This window comes from Emydura macquarii, unplaced genomic scaffold, assembly GCF_026122565.2.
Source record: "Emydura macquarii macquarii isolate MOO-44397 ecotype Brisbane River unplaced genomic scaffold, CSIRO-AGI_Emac_v2 contig_2292, whole genome shotgun sequence".
NCBI lineage: Eukaryota > Metazoa > Chordata > Testudines > Chelidae > Emydura > Emydura macquarii.
In genome coordinates, this window is record NW_027132429.1 from 1729171 (window position 1) to 1748255 (window position 19085).

At 60.9% G+C, this 19085-nt stretch overlaps 1 protein-coding gene across 1 annotated transcript in view; it reads right to left on the reverse strand.

Moving 5' to 3' along the window:
- Positions 1 to 7562: 7562 nt before the first annotated feature.
- The window catches only part of CACNA1A (calcium voltage-gated channel subunit alpha1 A), a 141424-nt gene continuing 129901 nt past the window's right edge, over positions 7563 to 19085 (reverse strand). Inside the window, exons 45-47 of the mRNA XM_067560509.1 lie at positions 18303 to 18498; positions 16536 to 16783; positions 7563 to 8362 (exon numbers count right to left, since the gene is read on the reverse strand). Coding sequence (XP_067416610.1) covers positions 7730 to 8362; positions 16536 to 16783; positions 18303 to 18498 — 1077 coding nt within the window. The 3' untranslated portion in view covers positions 7563 to 7729. The remainder of the gene's footprint in view (positions 8363 to 16535; positions 16784 to 18302; positions 18499 to 19085) is intronic.

Below are 19085 nucleotides of genomic sequence, written 5' to 3' on the forward strand. Positions count from 1 at the left end.
GGCCCCAGGGCACCGGCTGCTTCCTTTTCCTCTTCATGCCGAGCCTGTGCAGACAGGAAGGGCGCCAGGGGGCGGGGGTGGGGGGTGGTGTGTGTGGGCCCCCCTCCTTATTAACCCTGTCCCTGCTGCTCTTCAGCTCCTGCAGGAAAAGGCGCCAGACCACTGCAGAGCTGGGGGGGAGGGGCGGGGGGACACACATGGGGGGGGGTCACAACCTGGTGGTGGCAGCGAAGGCATCTGCACTCAGCTGGCACCAGGGGTGGTTACGGGGGGGGGGGGGGGGGATATGTGCTGTGAGCCTGGGCTCTATCCTGGCTCTGGGAGGGGAGTGGGGGCTAGTAGTTAGAGTGGGGGAGGGGCAGGGAGCCAGGACTCCTGGGCTCTATCCCGGCTCTGGGAGGGGCGTGGGGGCTAGGAGTTAGAGTCGCAGGGGCGGGGGGGAGTCAGGACTCCTGGGTTCTAACAATGGCGATGGGGTGGGGGCTCTTTACCTCCCCAGCTCTGCCACCCCGAAGCTCATGTCTGTCTCTCCTCCCCCCCCCACAAACCCCCAAATTCCCCCTCTGGCCAGTGCTGGGGGCCATCTCCGGCTTGGCTCTGACAGGGGCTGCGGTGCTGGGGTCAGGGGCTGGCGTGGCAGGGCTGCGAGCTCCCCACCCGGGAACGGGGGGACGCTCCCACGCGCCCCAGATCGACGCTGCCCCAGGCTGAAACTGGCAGTGACCGAACCAGCCGCTCCGGTCCGCGCCCCAGCTCTGAGGGAGCCAGCGTGGGAACCGGGTGTGCCAGGCGCTGGCCTCTGAGCCGAGGCCTGGCTCCCAGCTTCCCCGGCTCCAACCACTAGACTCCACTCCCCGCCCAGAGCCTGAGAAAGAACCCAGGAGTCCCGGCTCCCAGACTCCCCGGCTCCAAACACTGGGCAGCCACTGACGTGTGGCAGGAGGCGAATCTAGGTCAGCGTGGAGCTGGCTAGGCCCTGCCCCACGGTGCGTTGGAGCTGGGAGCCAAGATGCAGTGTGTGTGGGGGGGACGTGTTGGTGCCTGTCCACCCCCCCACATTCCAGCTGGCTACATAGCCTCTGCCCCAGCCTAGGTCCGGGGCAGGTGCTGGGGGGCAGGGGGGGGCGGGGGAGAAGTTCCTGGCACCCAGTCTGGGCAAGAAGGCGGAAGTGAAGCCAGCGCCAGGCGTGTAATGTGTGTGTGCGTGTGTGCGTGCGCACGCGTGCCCTCTTAAAGGCACAGGCCCCCTCCCACGGTCCCCTTCCCCCCCCCCGAGCTCTGAGGGGAATCTTGGCACCTCAGGCCCCCAGGACAAACACGGGGGAGGCATTTCCCCCCCCCCGCCCATGTTCCCATGGGGGGGAGGCGCCGTAGTATGGGTGGTGGGGTGTGAACCCCATCTGGGGGGAGGGGGGGGCTCGGTGCTCTAGTACATGCCCACCCCCAAAATCCTGGCTCTGATGTGCTCTCCCCCGCAGTGCCCCCAACCCCCCGCACACCCAGGTCACCTATGGGGGCATTTATGCCTGAGGCCCCAGTACCAGGGTGTCTCCCAAGGGGGCTGGTTTCCAGCTGAGCTGGGAGGTTGGGGTGGGGGGGTCCCCAGTGCTGGCCTGGTGGGGGGGGGGGGCGGCAGCTGCTGCTTCCTCCTGGTAACAGGGGCCAGTCCATTCCCCCTCCCACGGGTGGGGGGGGATCCCCACTCAGGAAGTGTGTGGGCCGGTGCCGGGAAAAGCTGTGACTGGGTCCCTTTCCTCCCGCCGGGGCTTTTGAGCTGAACCGCGGCGGGGGCGGGTCGGGGGGGGGCTGAGCTGTGATGAGAGCGGGGGGGGGGGGGGGGGTCTGGGCGCCAGGACTCTTGGGCCTGCGGGGGGAGGAGTGGTGCCTAGTGGTTAGAACTGGGGGGTGCTGGGAGCCAGGACTCCTGGGTTCTGTCCTCGGCTCTGTGGCTACTTGTCTGTGTAACGTGGGTGAGTTACTTTGTGCCCCCCCCCCCTTCGGTCCCCTCCCCCCCAGCCCTGGAACTAACCCGCCACGGGCCCTTGAACCCGTGTTCGGCGCCTTCCCATTGACAAACGCCGGGTGCAAAGAGGGGGGCGCGGGGCTGGCGATTGATGGGCCGACCCAGCCTGGCCCGGCTCCCCCCCCCCCACGACCCTGGGCTCCCCTCCCCCCCGCTCTGCGGTGCCCCTCACTCCCGCCCGCCTGGCCCGGCCCTGGGCTCCCCGCCCTCCGCAGCGCTGGGTGGGGTGCAGCGCACTGGAAGTGACTCATTGTGATGCTGGGATGGGGGCGGGCTGGGCGGGGGGCGGGGGGGGAGTCATTGTCCTTGGCCCGCGTCCAGCGTGGGCGGGCCGGGGGAGGGGCGGGGGGCGGAGAGAGCCCATATGAGCCCGCAGCTGGTCGCCGCAATACCCTGGCCGACAGCGCCCCCTAGCAGCAGCGACGGGCCTCGCAGCCCGCTGAGACCTAGGCCCACGGGAGGCAGCGTACGCGGAGCCAGGACTCCTGGGTTCTCTTCCCAGCGCCCGGCCTCTCCGCCCCGCCCCTGCGCGACCTCAGCTGTCAGTGGCCTGGAGGGACGAGCCCCCCTCGCCCCGATTCTCATGGCTCAGCCCCCTAGAAATGCACAACCGCTCCAGGCGCAGTTCTCGGCCCGCCTGCCGCCCCAACATGCCCTTTGGGGGCAGCGAGACGGGCACCCAGGGCTGCCTTCCCAGCGGCTCTGGTTCGCCCACCTGCGGCCGCCCTGCCCAGTGACTAGCCCCGCCTGAGCCATGTCTGCGTGCCAGGCCCCTTGGGCCTTGCCCCCGGCCGCATGCCAGCTGAAGGACCTTGGGCTGCCACGGGTGCCGTGCCCGCCCTGCTGTACTGATGGCCGTGGAGAGCATGAGCGGTGGCCTTGCACAGTGGTTAGGGCTCAGTTCCCTGCTCTGCCACAGACTTGCTGTGTGACCTTGGGGCAGTCACTTAACCTCTCTGTGCCTCAGTTTCCCCCTCTGAGCAGTGGGGCTAGTAGCCCTGTACTCACGGGGGGGGGGGGGGAGGCGATAACCATGTTAAAGACTGTGAGGTGCTCAGACACTGCAGTATTGGGGCCTGTGTAAACACCTTTGGCAGCCCCATCGTTTACACTAGTGTGATGCCTGCATTGCCAGCAGCTGTGGCTTCAGTGCAGGATGGTAGCACTCTGCTCGCCAGTCCCCCGGCGGCACGGCCACCACCTCGAATGAAGCCAGCATCTGCATGTGGGTCAGGGGCTGTCATTGCCGTGCTGGAATCGGGCCTGCACAGCCAGAGCTGCAGAGTTAAAAAGTCGGCAGGCAGGCAAGGATTAAAGCGCTCCAGTGATGCTGCTGGGGACACCCGAAGCACACAGAGGGGGACGCCTGTCACCCCACGTCAGTAGCAGAGCTGGGAACAAAATCTGTGTGTCCTGGCTACTAGACCCCACCCCCCAGCCCCACCCACTCTACCCACTAGACACCACTCCCCTCCCAGAATTGGAAATAGGATCTAGGAGTCCTGACTCCAGCCCCCTTTGCTCTAACCACCCAACGCCACGTGGCCCAGAAAAGCCAGGCCTGTGTTAACACGTTAGCGTTAGCCCTGGATCGCTGGGCGCGGTGAACCCCTGACGCCTGCGTTACCGTGCTCGGCTCGTCCTGGCCACACTAGGATTTTACCACTTGGCGACACGGCATTGCTCGGCCACCACGCACTGGCGCCAGCCCGGAAGCAGCCTGCGCGTGGAAGGCCTTTGTTTGAATTCTGGCGCCGACACTGACTCCCTCTGGGGTGCGGCGCGTCCACACCCGTGAGTGCCACAGCGGCGGCATCTCCAGGCCGTGGGAGACTGGGACCAGACAAGGGCCAATGAACAGCCCCTTCCTGCCGTATGGGGCCGATGGGTAGCAACCAGGCTCAGCTCCTGCCGGTGTCAATCAGCCGGGATTGCAATGGCGCGGCTTGTGGTGGCAGCAGGACCTGTTCTCCCCGGCGCTCGCCACCCGGCCCCGCTGACTGGTCACTAGGCCACATACTATGCGGCCGAGTTCGAAGCCATTGATGCTGAGCGACTCGCTCTGGGCTACCAGGCGGCGGTGGGTGGAGCTGAGCTGGGAAGCTGGTAGATGCGTGAGCAGGTTGTGAAAGGTGGGTTGAGCTGTGCCGAGCACCCCCTTTGGTGCTGCCAGCGTAGCGTGGTTTGCCTGACTTTCCTCGCGCCGTTTGGCCAGGCCTGAGAGCGGCTGGCGGGTTCCTCGGTGGCTACGTTTGCTGATTCCTTTGGATTTTGTTGGTCCAAATTGCCAGTGACACACGTGGCATAAAATCCGTGGCGCTAAATCAGCCACGCTGCCCCCTCCCCCTTCCTGAGGGAGTGAGTGAGCAGGACATGGTAGCTTACTCCGCAGCAAAGCCTTTGAAGCCACTTAGCAGGCTTCTCCCCTTGTGTAAACTGGTGTCACTCCAGTAAGGTTCGCAGGCCAGCAATGTGAGACTGCAGTTGTGCCGTCTGCATTTACCGGTGTAAAGAAAACGGGGTGGGGCCCTTTAAGAGTACCCGGGTCAAAGACAAGTCCTGACAGACTCAGAGGTGACTCCAGATTTACGCCAATGACTCTGGCTTGCTGGGTGAGCTCCTTCCTGCCATGGATGGGCTCCAGCAAGAGATGCCCGAGGCTCCCGCCCTGCAGCCACCAGCACCACAGAGTGAGTTGATGTCGCAGGCCGGAGACGCCCGGTGGAAAACCCACCCCAGCACGGAGTAGCTTGCGGCAGAAGGCAATGCTGCACCTTGCTGGGACGGGCGAGCCCCGGAGAGCGTGCCGGGAGCTGCAGTTTTGGGGTACCCCCAGGCTGCAGAGGTCAGTGATCCGGATCAAGGAGAGCCTGGCGTGCTGGGACCTGTCAGACGCTGCCCCTTGGGTTAAGCAAACCAGGTGCAAAGTTGGCTCCGCCAGGGACGGGAGATCAGCGTGAGACATAAATAAATGCCCCGTGGTGCTCACCTAAGGCTCTGTCTGAATCCTGCACCAGCCACGGTCAATGCTCCCGTACGCAGGCCCACCCGCTGGCGGGAACGGGGGGGTCATTTGGCCACCTCCAGAGGCTTCTTTGGTGGTGCTCCGTCCATTGCCATGGGCTGAAGGGCTGGCACTGCCGACACTGCTGGGCCCGTGTAGATCTACGTCCTTTAGCCCCGTCCGGAGCGGCGGGAGCGGGCAGACTCTGCATAGCTTCGTAGCGGTGTCGCCGCAGTGGACAGATACATCCGGTTCCCGCTCTGGATATGGCTGGTGAGGTTGGGTGGATCCAACCGCCAGGTCTACCACCCCCGGGGCAGAGACTCGGGCTCGGTCTCCCTGGCCTTGATGTTTACACTGATGTGAACTGATTCAGATGGGATCCCTGCAGATTCGCAACGGCTGAACTCATAGAGCTGAAGGTCTGGCAGGCCCCAGTCTGACCTGCTGCAGAGAAAGCGAGACCTCCAGCGGCGGGTCTTGCGTGCCGAAGCTGCTCAGCATGCACTGGAGTGGTTTGCTAAACAAGGCCCCTGCACACCCGCGAGGCAGCCAGAGCCGTGCGGGGCTGGATGGCTACCAATAAAGCCGTACACTGATCGATGGACCTGTGTGGGGCTGGGGCGGATCGAGCTGAACCAAGAGCGATGGACAGGTCTGTACGGAGCTGGGTGCACAGAGCTGGATGGGGACAGGTGAAGAGAGGAACGGATAGTAACAAAAGGAGGACCTGGCCCGACGCCCATCTGCTAGTTTCTACTTCAAGCGCTTCGGCCCACGGTCCAGATCCTGCTAATGAGCCGGGCCTTGGGAGCTGGGTTTGCAGCGCTCGTGCCCTGGGACGTTCCTGTTCTTGTTTAAACAGCTGTTCCCCACCTGCTGCTAAAGGCCTCGCCCGCAGGAGCAGCCACGCAGGGAGGCCGACTTCGTGGCTGACTTAAGATCGGAAGCCCTTGGACACAGGGAGGGTTTGTTCTATTTGTACAGCACCGAGCACAGTGGTGTCCTGGGCCATGACTGGGGCTCCTAGGTGCCACCATGGCACATCTAACCAATAATGTCCAGCCCCTGGCAATGGGGGGTCCTGGAAAACAAATAAGAACAGATGGTGTCGCTTGTCACAGCGCGACCCTCCTGCAACTTTACTCAGGGATTTGATGGGCAGCGACCTAGTTAACGCTCCTGACACATCACGTATCATGGCTGGTATCTGAGCCAACCACTCAGGAAATCAGCTGGGCAGTTTACGGCTCAGAGCTATTGGTTCAGGCTCGCCGCAGACTCAGGCCCACACTAGTGGTCACTGTGTCAAGATTTTCTGCAACAGCTGGAGGCTTTTTGTATTAAACTGAAAGCTGAGCTGCGCAGGGCGATCTGGAGGTGACCCCCCCCCCCCCACTGTCCAGCCCTTCCTGACAGTTTGCAAAATGCTGGTTGAACCCAAGCTGGAGGGGGGGTTGGGGAATGAAGAGCCGTTTCACTGACCTGTCTGGGAAAGAACAAATTCTCAGAGCATTTCACACCAAGAACTAAAAACATTTCAATCAAAAATTCCTTTTTTAATTTTTTTAGGGGTTTTTTTGTGTGTTTTCTTCTCATTTGTTTCTTTTAACTTTTTTTTTTTTGTTAGTTTTCTCATGCAATATTTCACAGTCCCAATCCCACAGTTTTTTTTCTCTTTTCATTTTTTTCTCAAACAAAGTAGGAAAAAGGAAAAGAAGCAAAGGACTGTTTTTTTTTTCTTTTGACATGTTTTCGGTTTTTTTGTTTTGTTTTGTTTCAAGCAGGACCAAAATGTTGGAAGAAAAAAAATGCTTCCTCCCCAATTATTATTTTTGTCTTTTTTTCTTTCCGTTTAGTTTTATTTAGTCCTCTTTTTTTGTGTGTGGGGTTTTTTTTTTGTTTGTTTATCTCGGCAGGCAGTAATAATTAGGGTTTGGTATAACCAGCAAGCACTCCTGTGTGTGTGTGTGTGTGTGTGTCGGGGTTGTGCACAAGTCCTTCACAATAGCAGGCCACAAACATAACTTGTTTTGAAGTTAACCAGGTAAATTGAGATGATAAAACTCATCAATAGAAGTTCAGAAAAATACTTTTGTCTTTTTCCCCCTCCTTTTTACTGATTTTTTTGTTGTTGTTGTCAAGATTTGTTGTTTTTGGTGTGGAATTTTCGTCAAAACTTCTTCGCTGAGGGTGGACGGTCACATCCCAGCATTCCCCCCACCCCGCCCACGCCATGCACCCGAGGAAAACCGGTCTGTTGGCTCAGAGCCATGGATAGATGCTGCATGTTGGATAAGCCACCCGAGGGCATTTTGGATTGAGCGTAGTCTCTTCCCCGGGCGCTTTTTAAATCTTCTTTTGATGCTGAAGAACTGGTTGTTCCCCCCCCCCCGACTCCCGCCCTCCCCCCCCCCCCGAACCACCACACACAACTTGATCTGTAAAAGATAAACATGCTCTGGTCCCCCATCCTCCCCCACCCCGAGAAAACCCCCGCCAACAAAAGTTCCTCCCCTCTCAGCAATCTGAGCATTCTCTCTCTCCAGACGCCTCCCCACAGGGCAGATTGTTGTGATTTTTGATGTGCTTTTCCTCCCCCACCCCAATCTGGTCACCTCCTCCTGGGCTTTCTCTCCAGGGTGTGTGTGTGTGTGTGTGTGTTGCGAGTGCGTGCGTGTGTGTGTCAAACCGCTTCCAGGTTAGCAGCAGTCATCTTCGTCAGTTTCGCTAGAGGGTTCGTGCAGGCCTTGGCGTGAGTGGGGTTTGGCTGCTCCATGGGAGTGGTAATATCCATTGGGAAGTCGCCGCCCATGCCTGGATGGCGAGGAGCCGCCACCCGCCCGGGAAGTCCTGGGCGAACGTCCTGAGCTGCTGACGTGCGTCGTCTCGTAGGAGAAGGCTTCCTCGCCGGGGGGCGCGGCGTAGTCCGGGCTCCGGTAATAACCACCAGTGCCATGCCGAGGTCCCGGGTGCGGCTCGGAGACGTGGGGCGCCGACCACCGGCTGCTGGCGTGGCGGTAGGCCCGGGGCGAATCGTTCCGCGGCGGGACCGTGTGTCTTTCCATGGCGGGCGATCGGCCGGGCCGCTCCGCCGCTTGGGGGTCGGCAGGGAGCGAGGGGTAGCGTCTCGGCGTGGGGGTGGCCATCCTGCAGGAGTGGTGCACTGACTGCTGCGGCTGGGGCCCTGTACTGATGACCTTACGGACCACAGGGGAATAGGACACGTGTGGCCGGGGCGTAGAAGGGGTCTGTGGGAGCTGGCGGCGTCCTCGCCTTGGGGTACTGGTGCCGGATGTTGAAAGGACTGGGCTGCCACTTACGGAACTACTGCCCTACACGAAAATTGAAACAAAGGAAATCAAAAAAAAAAAAAATATACGAGGAAAATTAACCAAGAAGAGACAAGAAGGGAAGGCGGGTTGGGAGGGGTGGGGAAGGCGACACAGAGACGAGGACCAGAAAAGAAGGCAGGGGATTTGAGGGTGAAGGAACCAAAGAAGGGGGGGAAATAATGGAGGGGGGGGGAGAAAAAGCAACAGCCACGGAAGGGAGGACGGGAAAAGGGGGATCAAGAGACCAACGGAGGAGAAGAAAAGAAACCAAAAGGGAAAACAAAAGGAAGAAGGGGAAAAAAAAGTGAGAAGAGAAAATGAGAAATGGAGTTTTTGTAAGTTTTGGGGTTTTTTTAAAAAGTAGCAAAAAACTTCTAAAAATTACTCACACGCTTTGAAAGAAAGAAAGAGAGAAAAGGGTTAAAAGAAAGAAAGAAAAAGAAAGAAAGAAAGAAAGAACCAGCAGGGCCTGCAGAGCATGGATTATACTGTGTGTTATCAAAAGTGATTCCAAAAGGAACTCAAAAGAAAATAAACAGCTGGAGTTGAAAAAAATAAAGGGGTGAGGGATGGGGGGAGTGGGGAAACTGGGGGTAAAGGGGGGGGGGTCCAGCAAGGAAAGATGAGGGGAGAGCACTGGGTCTGGATAAGTGTAGAACAGAGCTGACCGCGCTGGGCTTCGCTAGTGAGAGATGTTGGCCTGTGGGGTGCCTGTTCTGTTGGGTGACAGTTCTCCCGGGCGGGGTTACCTCCCCGCTGGACAGCGAGGATACTTACCCACTCAAAAGGGACGTTACTTACCCAGAATCGAAGCTCTGCTGCTTATAATCCTGTTGGAGGAGGGCTAAAAGAACTGGTCCACTGGCGCAGAGCCATGGGCCCCTCTCCCGTCTCCAGAAGCAGCTGCTTCCAAGGAAGACGCAAGAAACCCTTTGGTGGTGGCCCACTGTGGAATAACCCGCCCCAGGAGGAAGCCCTTTGCTGGCCCCGTCAGTCAGTGATTGGCTCCCGTCCTGAAGCAGAAGGGCCTTTATCTTTCATGCACCTTTCAGCCTCTGGAACTGAAATGTGCGTGTCCTCATGTATTCGTGCCCCACTGGCCTGGCCCAAGTGGCGCCGGGATGCAGAAACCCCGCCAGCCTTTGGGGAAGTTGGGATCTGGACCCTCCGTGCTGCTGATGCTCAGACCCAGCTGATGCTGTCTAGAAGGAGCGAGAAAAGGATGGCCCAGTGGACGAGACACCAATGCCGTCCTATGATGGTCTTGCTGCTCCAACAGGCGTGAGGCATCTCCTGCTCAAATCTGGTTCATGTCTCTCCAACTGTCTGAGCAACCAGCAGGCGTCTTAGCCACAGACAAGTGGGGCAAACTCCCTCCTGGCTTAAAAATGGGCTGCCCTCGTCTGCACTGGAGAGAAGCGGATGGGGACTGGTGCCGATCTCCCTTGCCCTGCTGACGTAGGAGGCTGAGCGTTTATTTAGGGGCCGCGTGAAGAGCAGGGGAGAAATGGCCTGGAAATCCAGCTCAGCTGGGGGAAGGGATCTGCAAACAGGCCGTAGAACTAGGACGCCTTGTGCAGGTGTCGTGGCCAAAGCGATATGGGGCAAATACGTGGGCAGCTGTTGAGGACTGCTGGGAAGCCCTCGGTGGGTTGTCCCAGGTCTAGTTGTGGTCGGCGAAGTCAGAGAAGCCACATGAAAACGGCGGGTTCTAGGTTTAGCTCCACGCTTGGCGGACTGTGGTGGTTCGTGGTCCCTCCAGTTCTGGCCAGATGTGACTCCTGGCCTGCTCCGGTTCTGAAACGACTGACTGACGTCCCACCAGCCCTGCAGCAACGCCCACCAAAGGAAAGCAGAGGGCTAGCCCGAACCCACTGCCTCCACGCCACTGGGAATGAGAGGTGACATGGCAACGCTACACCAGGCCAGCAGGCACTGACCGAACACTGGATCCTCCCTTAGGAAAGTGGCCTCAGGCGCTGGCGGAGAAGCTCCCTCGCGAAGTCCCATGCACGGGCGGAGGGCAGGCGCTGTGAATTCCTGCAGCGCCCAGCACGTTCGGTGCAGAGCTGTAAGCCGAAGGACAATAAACCCCCGACACTCGGTGCTGGAGGATCTCAGCAGCTTTGACGTCTTCCCATGGCCTTCTGCCTGAGGATCTCAAAGCCCTTTGCCAGCTAACGAAGTCAGCCTCATGACCTCCGCCCTGGCGCCTCTCGCGAGCGTTATTATCACAGCTGGGCGGGAACTGGATTTTCTGGGTCACGGGAAATTCTGCAATTTCACATTCGTTGAATGAAAACAAGGAATTTTGACATGAAACAAATTTCTGCCAAAAACAAAAAAAATCATTTTAGGCCCAAATGAAACATTTTCTGATTCTGACCTTTTAATAATGTGACCCGCAAAGATCCCTCCGGCACTTTCCAGCTGCTCCAGCTTAATTCCAGTCTGCCTCTCCAAGTTCCTTCAACTGGATACGGGCTTCTCCTCCTTCACTTCCTGTCCTAAACTGCCGTGTGGAGCTGCTGAACTGCTGTTGTGCTCCACCCCAGAGGAGGCTGCACTACAGTCCAGGGAGGCCTGGGGGCTGGTTCTTTGGACTAGGAACAGAAGCCGCCCTGAGTCTCCTTCAGTGCGGCTGATGGCACCATGCTGGAGACAGGCGTAATCAGAGCCGGCCACTCAGTTGCCAGAGGCTGAGCAGAACGGACTGAGCTAGACACGAACCAAGGAGAGGAAAAAACAAATGCCAGGCCCCTGAGTGGGAGAGGTGGGGGGTGGACGCTGATCTCAAACGTCGGGAGATCTTGAGACCCAACTTCCAGGGAATTCCTTCCTGCTATCACCCCACCCTGCCTCAACAAGCCTGGAAACACAACCCTCAGCCCAGCCCAGCCCTGCACGTGGGGGTCAGGCCCCCTGGGTTCCATTCCCATCTGTGGGGGACAGCGTGCACCCATGGGGTGCGCGTGTGAGGTCCAGGATGCCCCAGTTCCATTGGCGTCTCTGGGATGGGGGTGGGGGGTCTAATGGATTAAAACAGTTGGGGCGGGGAGTCAGGACTCCTGGGTTCTATTGCCCAGCTCTGGATGCCTGGGGTAAGAGCGGGGCGGGGGCTGAAAGCAGGACCTGGGATCGCGTACGTTGGGGTAAGCGCATGGGGCTGGGCACCGGGACGCCTGGGTTCTTCATCTGGCTCTAGGACGATGGCCCGTGTGACCTCGGCAACTCACTTCCTCTCCTTACGCTGCAGCGTCCCTGCCTGCAAACGGGTCTAACGAGACTCACCTCCTAGGGGAGCTGCAAGACCTGGTTCACGCGATGCAGCCCCTCGGCTGAAAGGTGCTACGTAAATGCAAACGCTTCTCCTAACGCCTGCTGGCGAGGTCCAGGCTTCGTCACCACACTGCGCAGAGCTGGGCTGCTGCAGCCTTCGGGCAGGCGGGAGGAACAAATGCTCCCTGCTCTTTCCAGAGACTGTCCGGGGGGCCCAGGATCCTCTGGCATGGACGCAAAATGTCTCCCCTCAACCTACATCTCAGATCAAAACCCATCCATCCTCTGAGAGCGGAGCGATCAGATCTAGCTAGCCACTGAGAGCTCCGACATCTGCCCAGCCCAATGCCCACTGAGAACCACCCTGTCCATCGGGGTGGCCAGTGAGAGATCTACCCATCCACCCGCTGAGCGGAAACCTCCCATGTCTGTCCGTCCGTCCAGATCCAGCCAGTCAACGATCTAGCCACTCCTCCAGTCCGGGAGAAGAAATCTACCAGCTGTTCATCTGTCCATGGAGAGCCAGCCAGCCACGGATCCATCCAGCCCTCCACCTGATGAGAGGAAATCGATGTCTAATCCCTCAATCCATTGAGATCTGCCTCGCCGTCTAGCTGTCTGTCCGTCCCTCCATCCAACGAGGACTTGATCCATCCAGAGCTGCTTGTTCATTTGTCCAATGAGAGGTCACCCAGCCACGGACAGCAGCTGCATGTGTACCACGCTCAGCGCTAGCACCGAGCATCTCTGGCTCCAGACAGATCTGAACCCCGGCTCCTCTCTAGACCGGAGCAGCCAAAGATCCCAGCACCTCAGTGCTCTGCAGCTCCTAGCGCCGACTCGGGTCCAGCTCTGCTCATCGCAGCCGGCGGCGCCGTCACTTTTCAGGCCTGCAGCAGAAGCTGCTGAGTTCCCCCTGCCCCCAGCCATGCCAGGGGCCTGGCTCCCCCCTCGCCTCTGGCTCAGCTTCACATTCCGGGTCCCGTGAAGTTTTGCTTTGTAAACAGATCACAATGAGGCTGAATTGATGAACCAGGGCCTGGATCGTGCCAAGCCGAGGGATCTATCCAGGGGGTCACCCTTACGGTGGGGGCTGCCTTGCTGATAGCTAGTTCTGACCCTCCCAGCCCTTGGCTTGGGGTGGCGAGCCCCCTCCGGTCTTTGGGATGGCAGGAGTCACCCAGATCCCCCCCCAACATGCTGACCAGCCAACACCGCCTCGCTCACCAGCCAGGGGCCCCTGCACGGAGGGCTCTGGCAGATCCTTGCCTGTCGGCTCGCGTGGGGCCAGACACCCATGCCCACGTGCTAAGGCTGCCCCCTGGGTCCAGCCCCCAGCCCTGAGCTCTGCTGTGACGCTGGATGTGCCTCTCGCTGCCCGCTCCAGTCGCGGGCGAGCTGGCAGCTGGGAATCGGGGCAGGTTTCCCACCAGCTCTCCCAGTGCAAGGAGAGGCCGGCTCCTGCTGTCTGCTGTTCCCTGCGTCGAGTGGGGCTCCGGGACCAGGAGCAGCGTGGCAGCACGGCTGCCGACCTGTGGAGCGGGTCACCAGGATTATCTGCTGTCTGTGAAGTCTGACCTGCTCCTCTGTATCCTGCGCAGCTCTGGCTGAATGAGTGGGGCTGAGTCCCCGAGGCAGCTCCTGTTCTGTGCCCACGCGGGGCGTGAGTTGCGGTTCTGAGCCATTAGAGGCTGGGGCTGGGGCCGGGTAGGTGTGTGGGGGGGGTCGTGATGTGTTGTGGTTGTAGCAGATCCAGGATTTCCTTTGGGGTTGTTCTTAGCTCTAGGGAGGGCAGGGCACGGGCCCTCTTGCTCCAAAAGCCAGATTCCTAATGGAGACTCCCCCTCAGCCGGATAGGGGCTGTGACACACAGCTCAGCTACTCCAATCAGCCAGTAGGAGGCAGTGGTTCACACACATGCTAGCCCCCGGGGGAAGTGCTGTTACGGGTTCCCTCTGGCTAGCCCCTGTGGTCAGCTGTCTCTATACACGCGGCAGAGCGAAGCAGGCGGGATGCCTTGATCCATGCCAGGGGCAGCGCCTGGTGGCGAATGGCCGTGACCCGATGTAGTGGGCGCAGAGAGGTGGGTGACGGCAGTGGCGGCTGGGTGCAGCCGGCACTGCCGTGTCCCTGGCAGCTTGCATGAGGGTTGGCTTGATAGCGGGCGCTGGGGATGGGCCCATGCAGGGCCATCCCAAGCAGGGTGCGGGGCCCGGGGCGGTCGCCCCGATGCGCCCTACCCTAGGGACAGCTCTGGGCCTGTGCCCCCCGTGGGCACCTCTGTGCCATGAGGTTCCAGGGATGTGCACAGCCCATAAGTGCAGCCCATGTACAGAGCGCGCGTGTACCTGTGTGCGCAGCCTGCCATCCCATGGGCCGTACCAGGCATGATGCGGTCGGGATAGGGGCCTACAGGGGTCCTGTCCCCCGTCCCCACCCTTATGCTCCTGTCCCCTGCACGTTCCGCCCTTCACTCCAAGCTCTGACGTGCAAAACTGTCTCCCTCAAGGCGCCTGGGGGCTGGATCTCGCCTCCCCCCCACAGCAGCTCCTCTGGTGCCGGCAGAGCTCCGAAGGTGCCCGGCCGTCACGGTGGCACGGGGCATAGACAGCGCCCACGGCCTCGTGTTTGCTCTCCGCGTAGCGAATGCGCTGAATTGTCCGTGTGCTGGGCACACACCCGGCCTGCCAGGCGCCACGGATGTCCCCACATCTAAGGGGACGCTGCCTGTGTCTGTGTTTGCACTGGGGCCTGCCACGCCCGTGCTGATACAGGGGTGTGCTCTGCCCGCCACGCGTGTGCCCATAGCTGTGTCAGTGTCTGGGCCACGCACAGCAATGCAGCCAGGTGTGTCCTGAATGTGCCTGTCGCCACGGCAGCCTGTGCCATGCCTGTGCCCGTCTGCACATATGTGCCACGTGTGTCGGTGCAACTGTGCTACACGTGTGCCCGGATGTGCCCATCTCGCTGGACACGGGCCACCCCTGAGCCCATAGCTCTGCACGTGCCATGTGTGCTCCTGGATCTCGCTGGGCGTGACGTATGTGGCCATATCCCTGCATGTGCCCATGTCTGCACTTGTGCCAGGCACGTGCCGGTATCTCCGGGGTGCGTGTGCCGGTATCTCCGGGGGGGGGCACACGGGAGGGCCTGGATTAGCAGCCACTTCATTCCCAACTTTCCAGCGTCACAGAACCCCGAGATGCCGGTGCCCCCAGTGTTAACAACGGAGGGCTCGCGCCACAGACACTGGGTGGCGGGCGGGGGCGGCTCTGGTTTGGTGTCTGGTTCTCTGCTCACCAACCGTCTTACCTGGGCCTGCCCCTTGCCGTGACCGCGGAGCCGAACCCAGTGGATACAGAAACAAACACGCGACTCAAGGTTCACTGGCATGTGGCAGGCCAATGTCTTCGGGGGGGGTATGACAATAACGGAAATAAAGGGTTTGAAGAGAGAGTTCAAAGCCCTCGTCACTGGCTGAGTGACGGGGCATCCCCTCGTCAAACCCCCCCGATCCTGAGCAGCCCCCCCAGCCGCCACCCCCCCCACCCCTGCATGGTGGTGACAGCACGTCACAGCCAAGGGGGCGGCGGGGGGCAGGACTCAGTCGAGGTCAGGCTCTGGGGCCCGGGGCGACAGCGCCCCGTCCCCCGGCTGCGGGTGTTCGTTCTGGAAATCGGCTGCCCCCTTGTTTCCCCTCCCGCCCGTGTCACTCGGGTGGGGGTGCGGTGACACGGGTGGAAACGAGCCGCGTGTCGGCAGGCCAGCGAGAGCGAGGAGAGTGGCCGAGGCCCCGCTCTCGGCCGCACAGCTTTTCCCACCCGTGGTGCATGCGTGCGAGGCCGTGAGCGGCTGGAGTTTGCCAGTGTAAATCTGGAGTCATTCCACCCACTTCAGTGGATTTACCTGCGTGTAACTGCTCAGAATCGGGCCCACTGACTTCTGGCCCCTGGCCGTTTCACCCGATGGTCCCGTTAAATCCCCAGCTGTGGCTCCTACCCAGCACCGGGATGAGCCGCTCGTGTTTACCCTGGTTATTGCCCTCGGTTTTCGGAGCGCCCTCTGGTGGCTGACCTGGCCCGGCGGCGCTGAGTGCAGATCGGAGACCCCAGGGGAGAGCTCAGGACCGTGAGTCTGAAAACTCCAGCTGCACAGAGGACCTTTCCTCCCTCCTGGAGTTCCCCCTTCCTCTGGGGAGGGATATGTGGGGCGGGGACGGGGGCCTTGGGCTAACCAGCTGCTGGGGACAGATAAGGCAGGCAGCGCTCCTGGGCCACGTGCCATCTAGCCCTTCCTCTGGGAGTCGCTTGGTCTGTCTGTGACTGGGCCAGGCCCTCGCCCCCTGACCGACACTTGGGGCTCGGCCGGCTGGGGTGTTATTCAGTGGGGCTGATACTGTGGGATTCCCCTCCGGCCGGGGCCCAGGGGATGCAGTGTCCGGCTGGGTCCCCATTCACTCAATAAACGCTGATGATGATGACCCTCGTGACCTGGACGGACCTGTAACTTCCTCCCACGCTTTGTCCCCCGCTAGTGACCACCTCACCCCCCTGAGTCTCTGGTCTTCTAGCCTCCTGCTTCCTAGATGCAAAGCCCCCGGGTCCAATCCCTCGTCGGCCCCGCCACAGGTGGGGTTACAAAGTGGTGGCCGGTACAGGGACGCTGACTCTCTGCAGCCCTCTGAGGTGTGGGAGGAGCTTCCTCATCCAGGGGGCGTGGCTAACGGTGGCTCATTGTCCCCCTCTAGTGGCTAGTGTGAAATAGCCCCACTGAGCTCCAGGGACGTTTGCTTGGCAGGCTGGGCTATTCCAGCTCACTCCCTGAGGTGCTCCCCCAGCCCCGCTCCTGTGCCCGTCCCTAGAGGCGAAGGGGGGGGGTGGAAGACCAGACCCACCTGCCTGTGGGGCATGTGCTCGCGGCCCTCGCTGGGGGACCTGGACCAGCGCCTGTCTCTGGAGCGGGGCCGGCTGTACTCGTGTCTCTCCTGCGAGTAGCGCTCCTTGTCGGAGGAGGGGTGGTGATGGCGGTGATGGTGGTGATGGTGGTGATGCTTCCGGTCCTTGGGCCGTCCTCGCTCCTGCTCTCGTTCTTTGGGAGGTAGGTCGCCCGACTGCGCGGTCACGCTCGGGTCCATGCCCAGCCCTGCCGTGGGGAGAGGGGGAGGCAGAGATTATTTCGCTCCTTGAAACCCTTTGGCATCAATTTGGTTAGCGTCTGCGGAGAGAAAACACAACAGTCCCGTGGCATGTGTCACGCAACGCACTAGAGTCCGTTTACTCCGGATTTATGCCAGCGTAGCAGAGCTCAGACCCAATGGCGCATACTCCAGATTTACACCAGAGTAGCAGAGCTCAGACCCAATGGCGCATACTCCAGATTTACACCAGAGTAGTGGAGCTCAGACCCAATGGCGCATACTCCAGATTTACACCAGCATAGTGGAGCTCAGACCCAATGCAGCATACTCCAGATTTACACCAGCATAGCGGAGCTCAGACCCAATGGCGCATACTCCAGATTTACACCAGTGTAGCGGAGCTCAGACCCAATGGCGCATACTCCAGATTTACACCAGCGTAGCGGAGCTCAGACCCAATGGCGCATACTCCAGATTTACAGCAGAGTAGCGGAGCTCAGACCCAATGGTGCATACTCCAGATTTACACCAGCGTAGCGGAGATCAGAGACTCTGACCCCAGTGAAGTGACTGCACACTGAATGGGGCGGGGAGAGGGGTAGCAGGACAGGTGGTTAACAGCAGGGACAGCCCACAGCGTGGCCCTCCAGGGCAGTGTTTTACGTGTAGACAAGCCCTTAGGACCTGGCTGGCTATTCAGAACGTGGCTGTGCTGAGCTGGTCGGGCCCGGCCAGGGTCCGGGTGTCGGGGAGATTTCTGCGGCTCCGTCGTGCCGGCCTGGCCAGAAATAGGCGCACTAACAGTCAGCCCAATGATGCAGCCCTTCTCTACCCAGGGTCTTTCTGTGCGTCAGTGACCTGGCCCTGTCATCTGTCCCGGGAGTTCCCCGTCAGTCTCCCCCGGCAGAGATGGGGCCCCAAGTCTTCCCTTACCCAGGGTGAAATCAGGAGCAGCTCCCCCTTGGCACTCGCTGGCGTTACGTGGGGAGAACTGGCAGACCGGGCCGCAGCCTCAGGGGCTGGGCATGACTCCACTGCTCGGTTTATTGGGAGCTGATAACACTTTCCGGGGTTGGGGGGTGGTGGAACCCGGGGAAGGGGACACGGGGCTTCTCCGCTCTAGGAGGCGCTGGCACTAATCTAGCCCCAGAGCAGGGGGACCAGCTGGCTCAGGGGGCAGGGGACTGGGACGTGAGGCCCTCCCCATCTAGGGGGCCCTGGCTTCAATCCAGCGAGGCTGGGGGGTGGCCAGTTCGGCTCAGGGCAGCCCGTGAATAGGGCAGAGGGCAGGACTGGCTGGCTTGGCGAAAGCGGATTTTCACTCGCTGAGGATCCAGCTCCTGGTCTCGCTCGCACCCCGTTTACACTGCGGAACTCCACCGATTTTGCTTCTGCAGCCCCCGGCCACCAGGTCACCCGCTTGGCTAGTGTGACTCCCTCCCGCAGGGGCCAGCGGCAAGGGCGGAGTGGGACTGACACCTCCGACAGCCCACGCCTCCCCCCCCACGCCCCCGGCCGCGCCACCTGTGTCCACGTCGCTGTAGCGGCTGAGTGCGCGCTCCGTGGCCCGGTGGCTCTGCTCCCTGCGCCGCGGGTGGTGTCGCTGGTTCTCCTCGGGGATGACCCTCTCCAGGGAGTAGTCGTCCAGCCGGATGCCTCTGGAGCGCGAGTGGCCCAGCATGGAGGCCGAGCGCTTCATGGGGCTGGCGTCCCTGATGGTCTGCAAAGGAAAGGACAGACCCAGACCCACAGATGTATGTGGCGCTGCGGGGGGGGCGGGGAGGGACAGCCTGAGGGAAGGGGGCGAGGGCACGGGGATGGAGTTACAAATGCCAACCTAATCCTGTCGAAACCCCACTGCCTCCCTCCAGCTGGCTGCCACCCACCCACACGTCTCTGGCGCGTCTCCAGCCACGGGGCTAAGGAACCACGGAGCCACCTGAGAGCCGGGCACCTGGCGATCCGGCCCCCGTCCTGCTGCCCAGGGGCTGTGGAGCCATCTAGGGATCGATGGCATTACCCCGCTGCTTCTCCTTCACTGCAAGGGAGGCCAAGTCCCGTTTCCAGTGAGCTCAGTGCCCTGCAGGACTGGGCCCTAATCCAGACCCCAGATTTAGCAGCTACAACTAAGAGATGCTCCTGTCTGCGGCCAGCCCTGACCCCACCCCACAATCCCACCCCAGCCCCAGCTGGGTTCAACACGACACCAGACCGGGGCGGATTCTCTGGGGCTGTTGCACAGCTCTGGTCGCAGCCCCCTCCCCACCGTGTCTAGCTCCAGCGCCGATTTCCTCAGCCCGTTGTTGC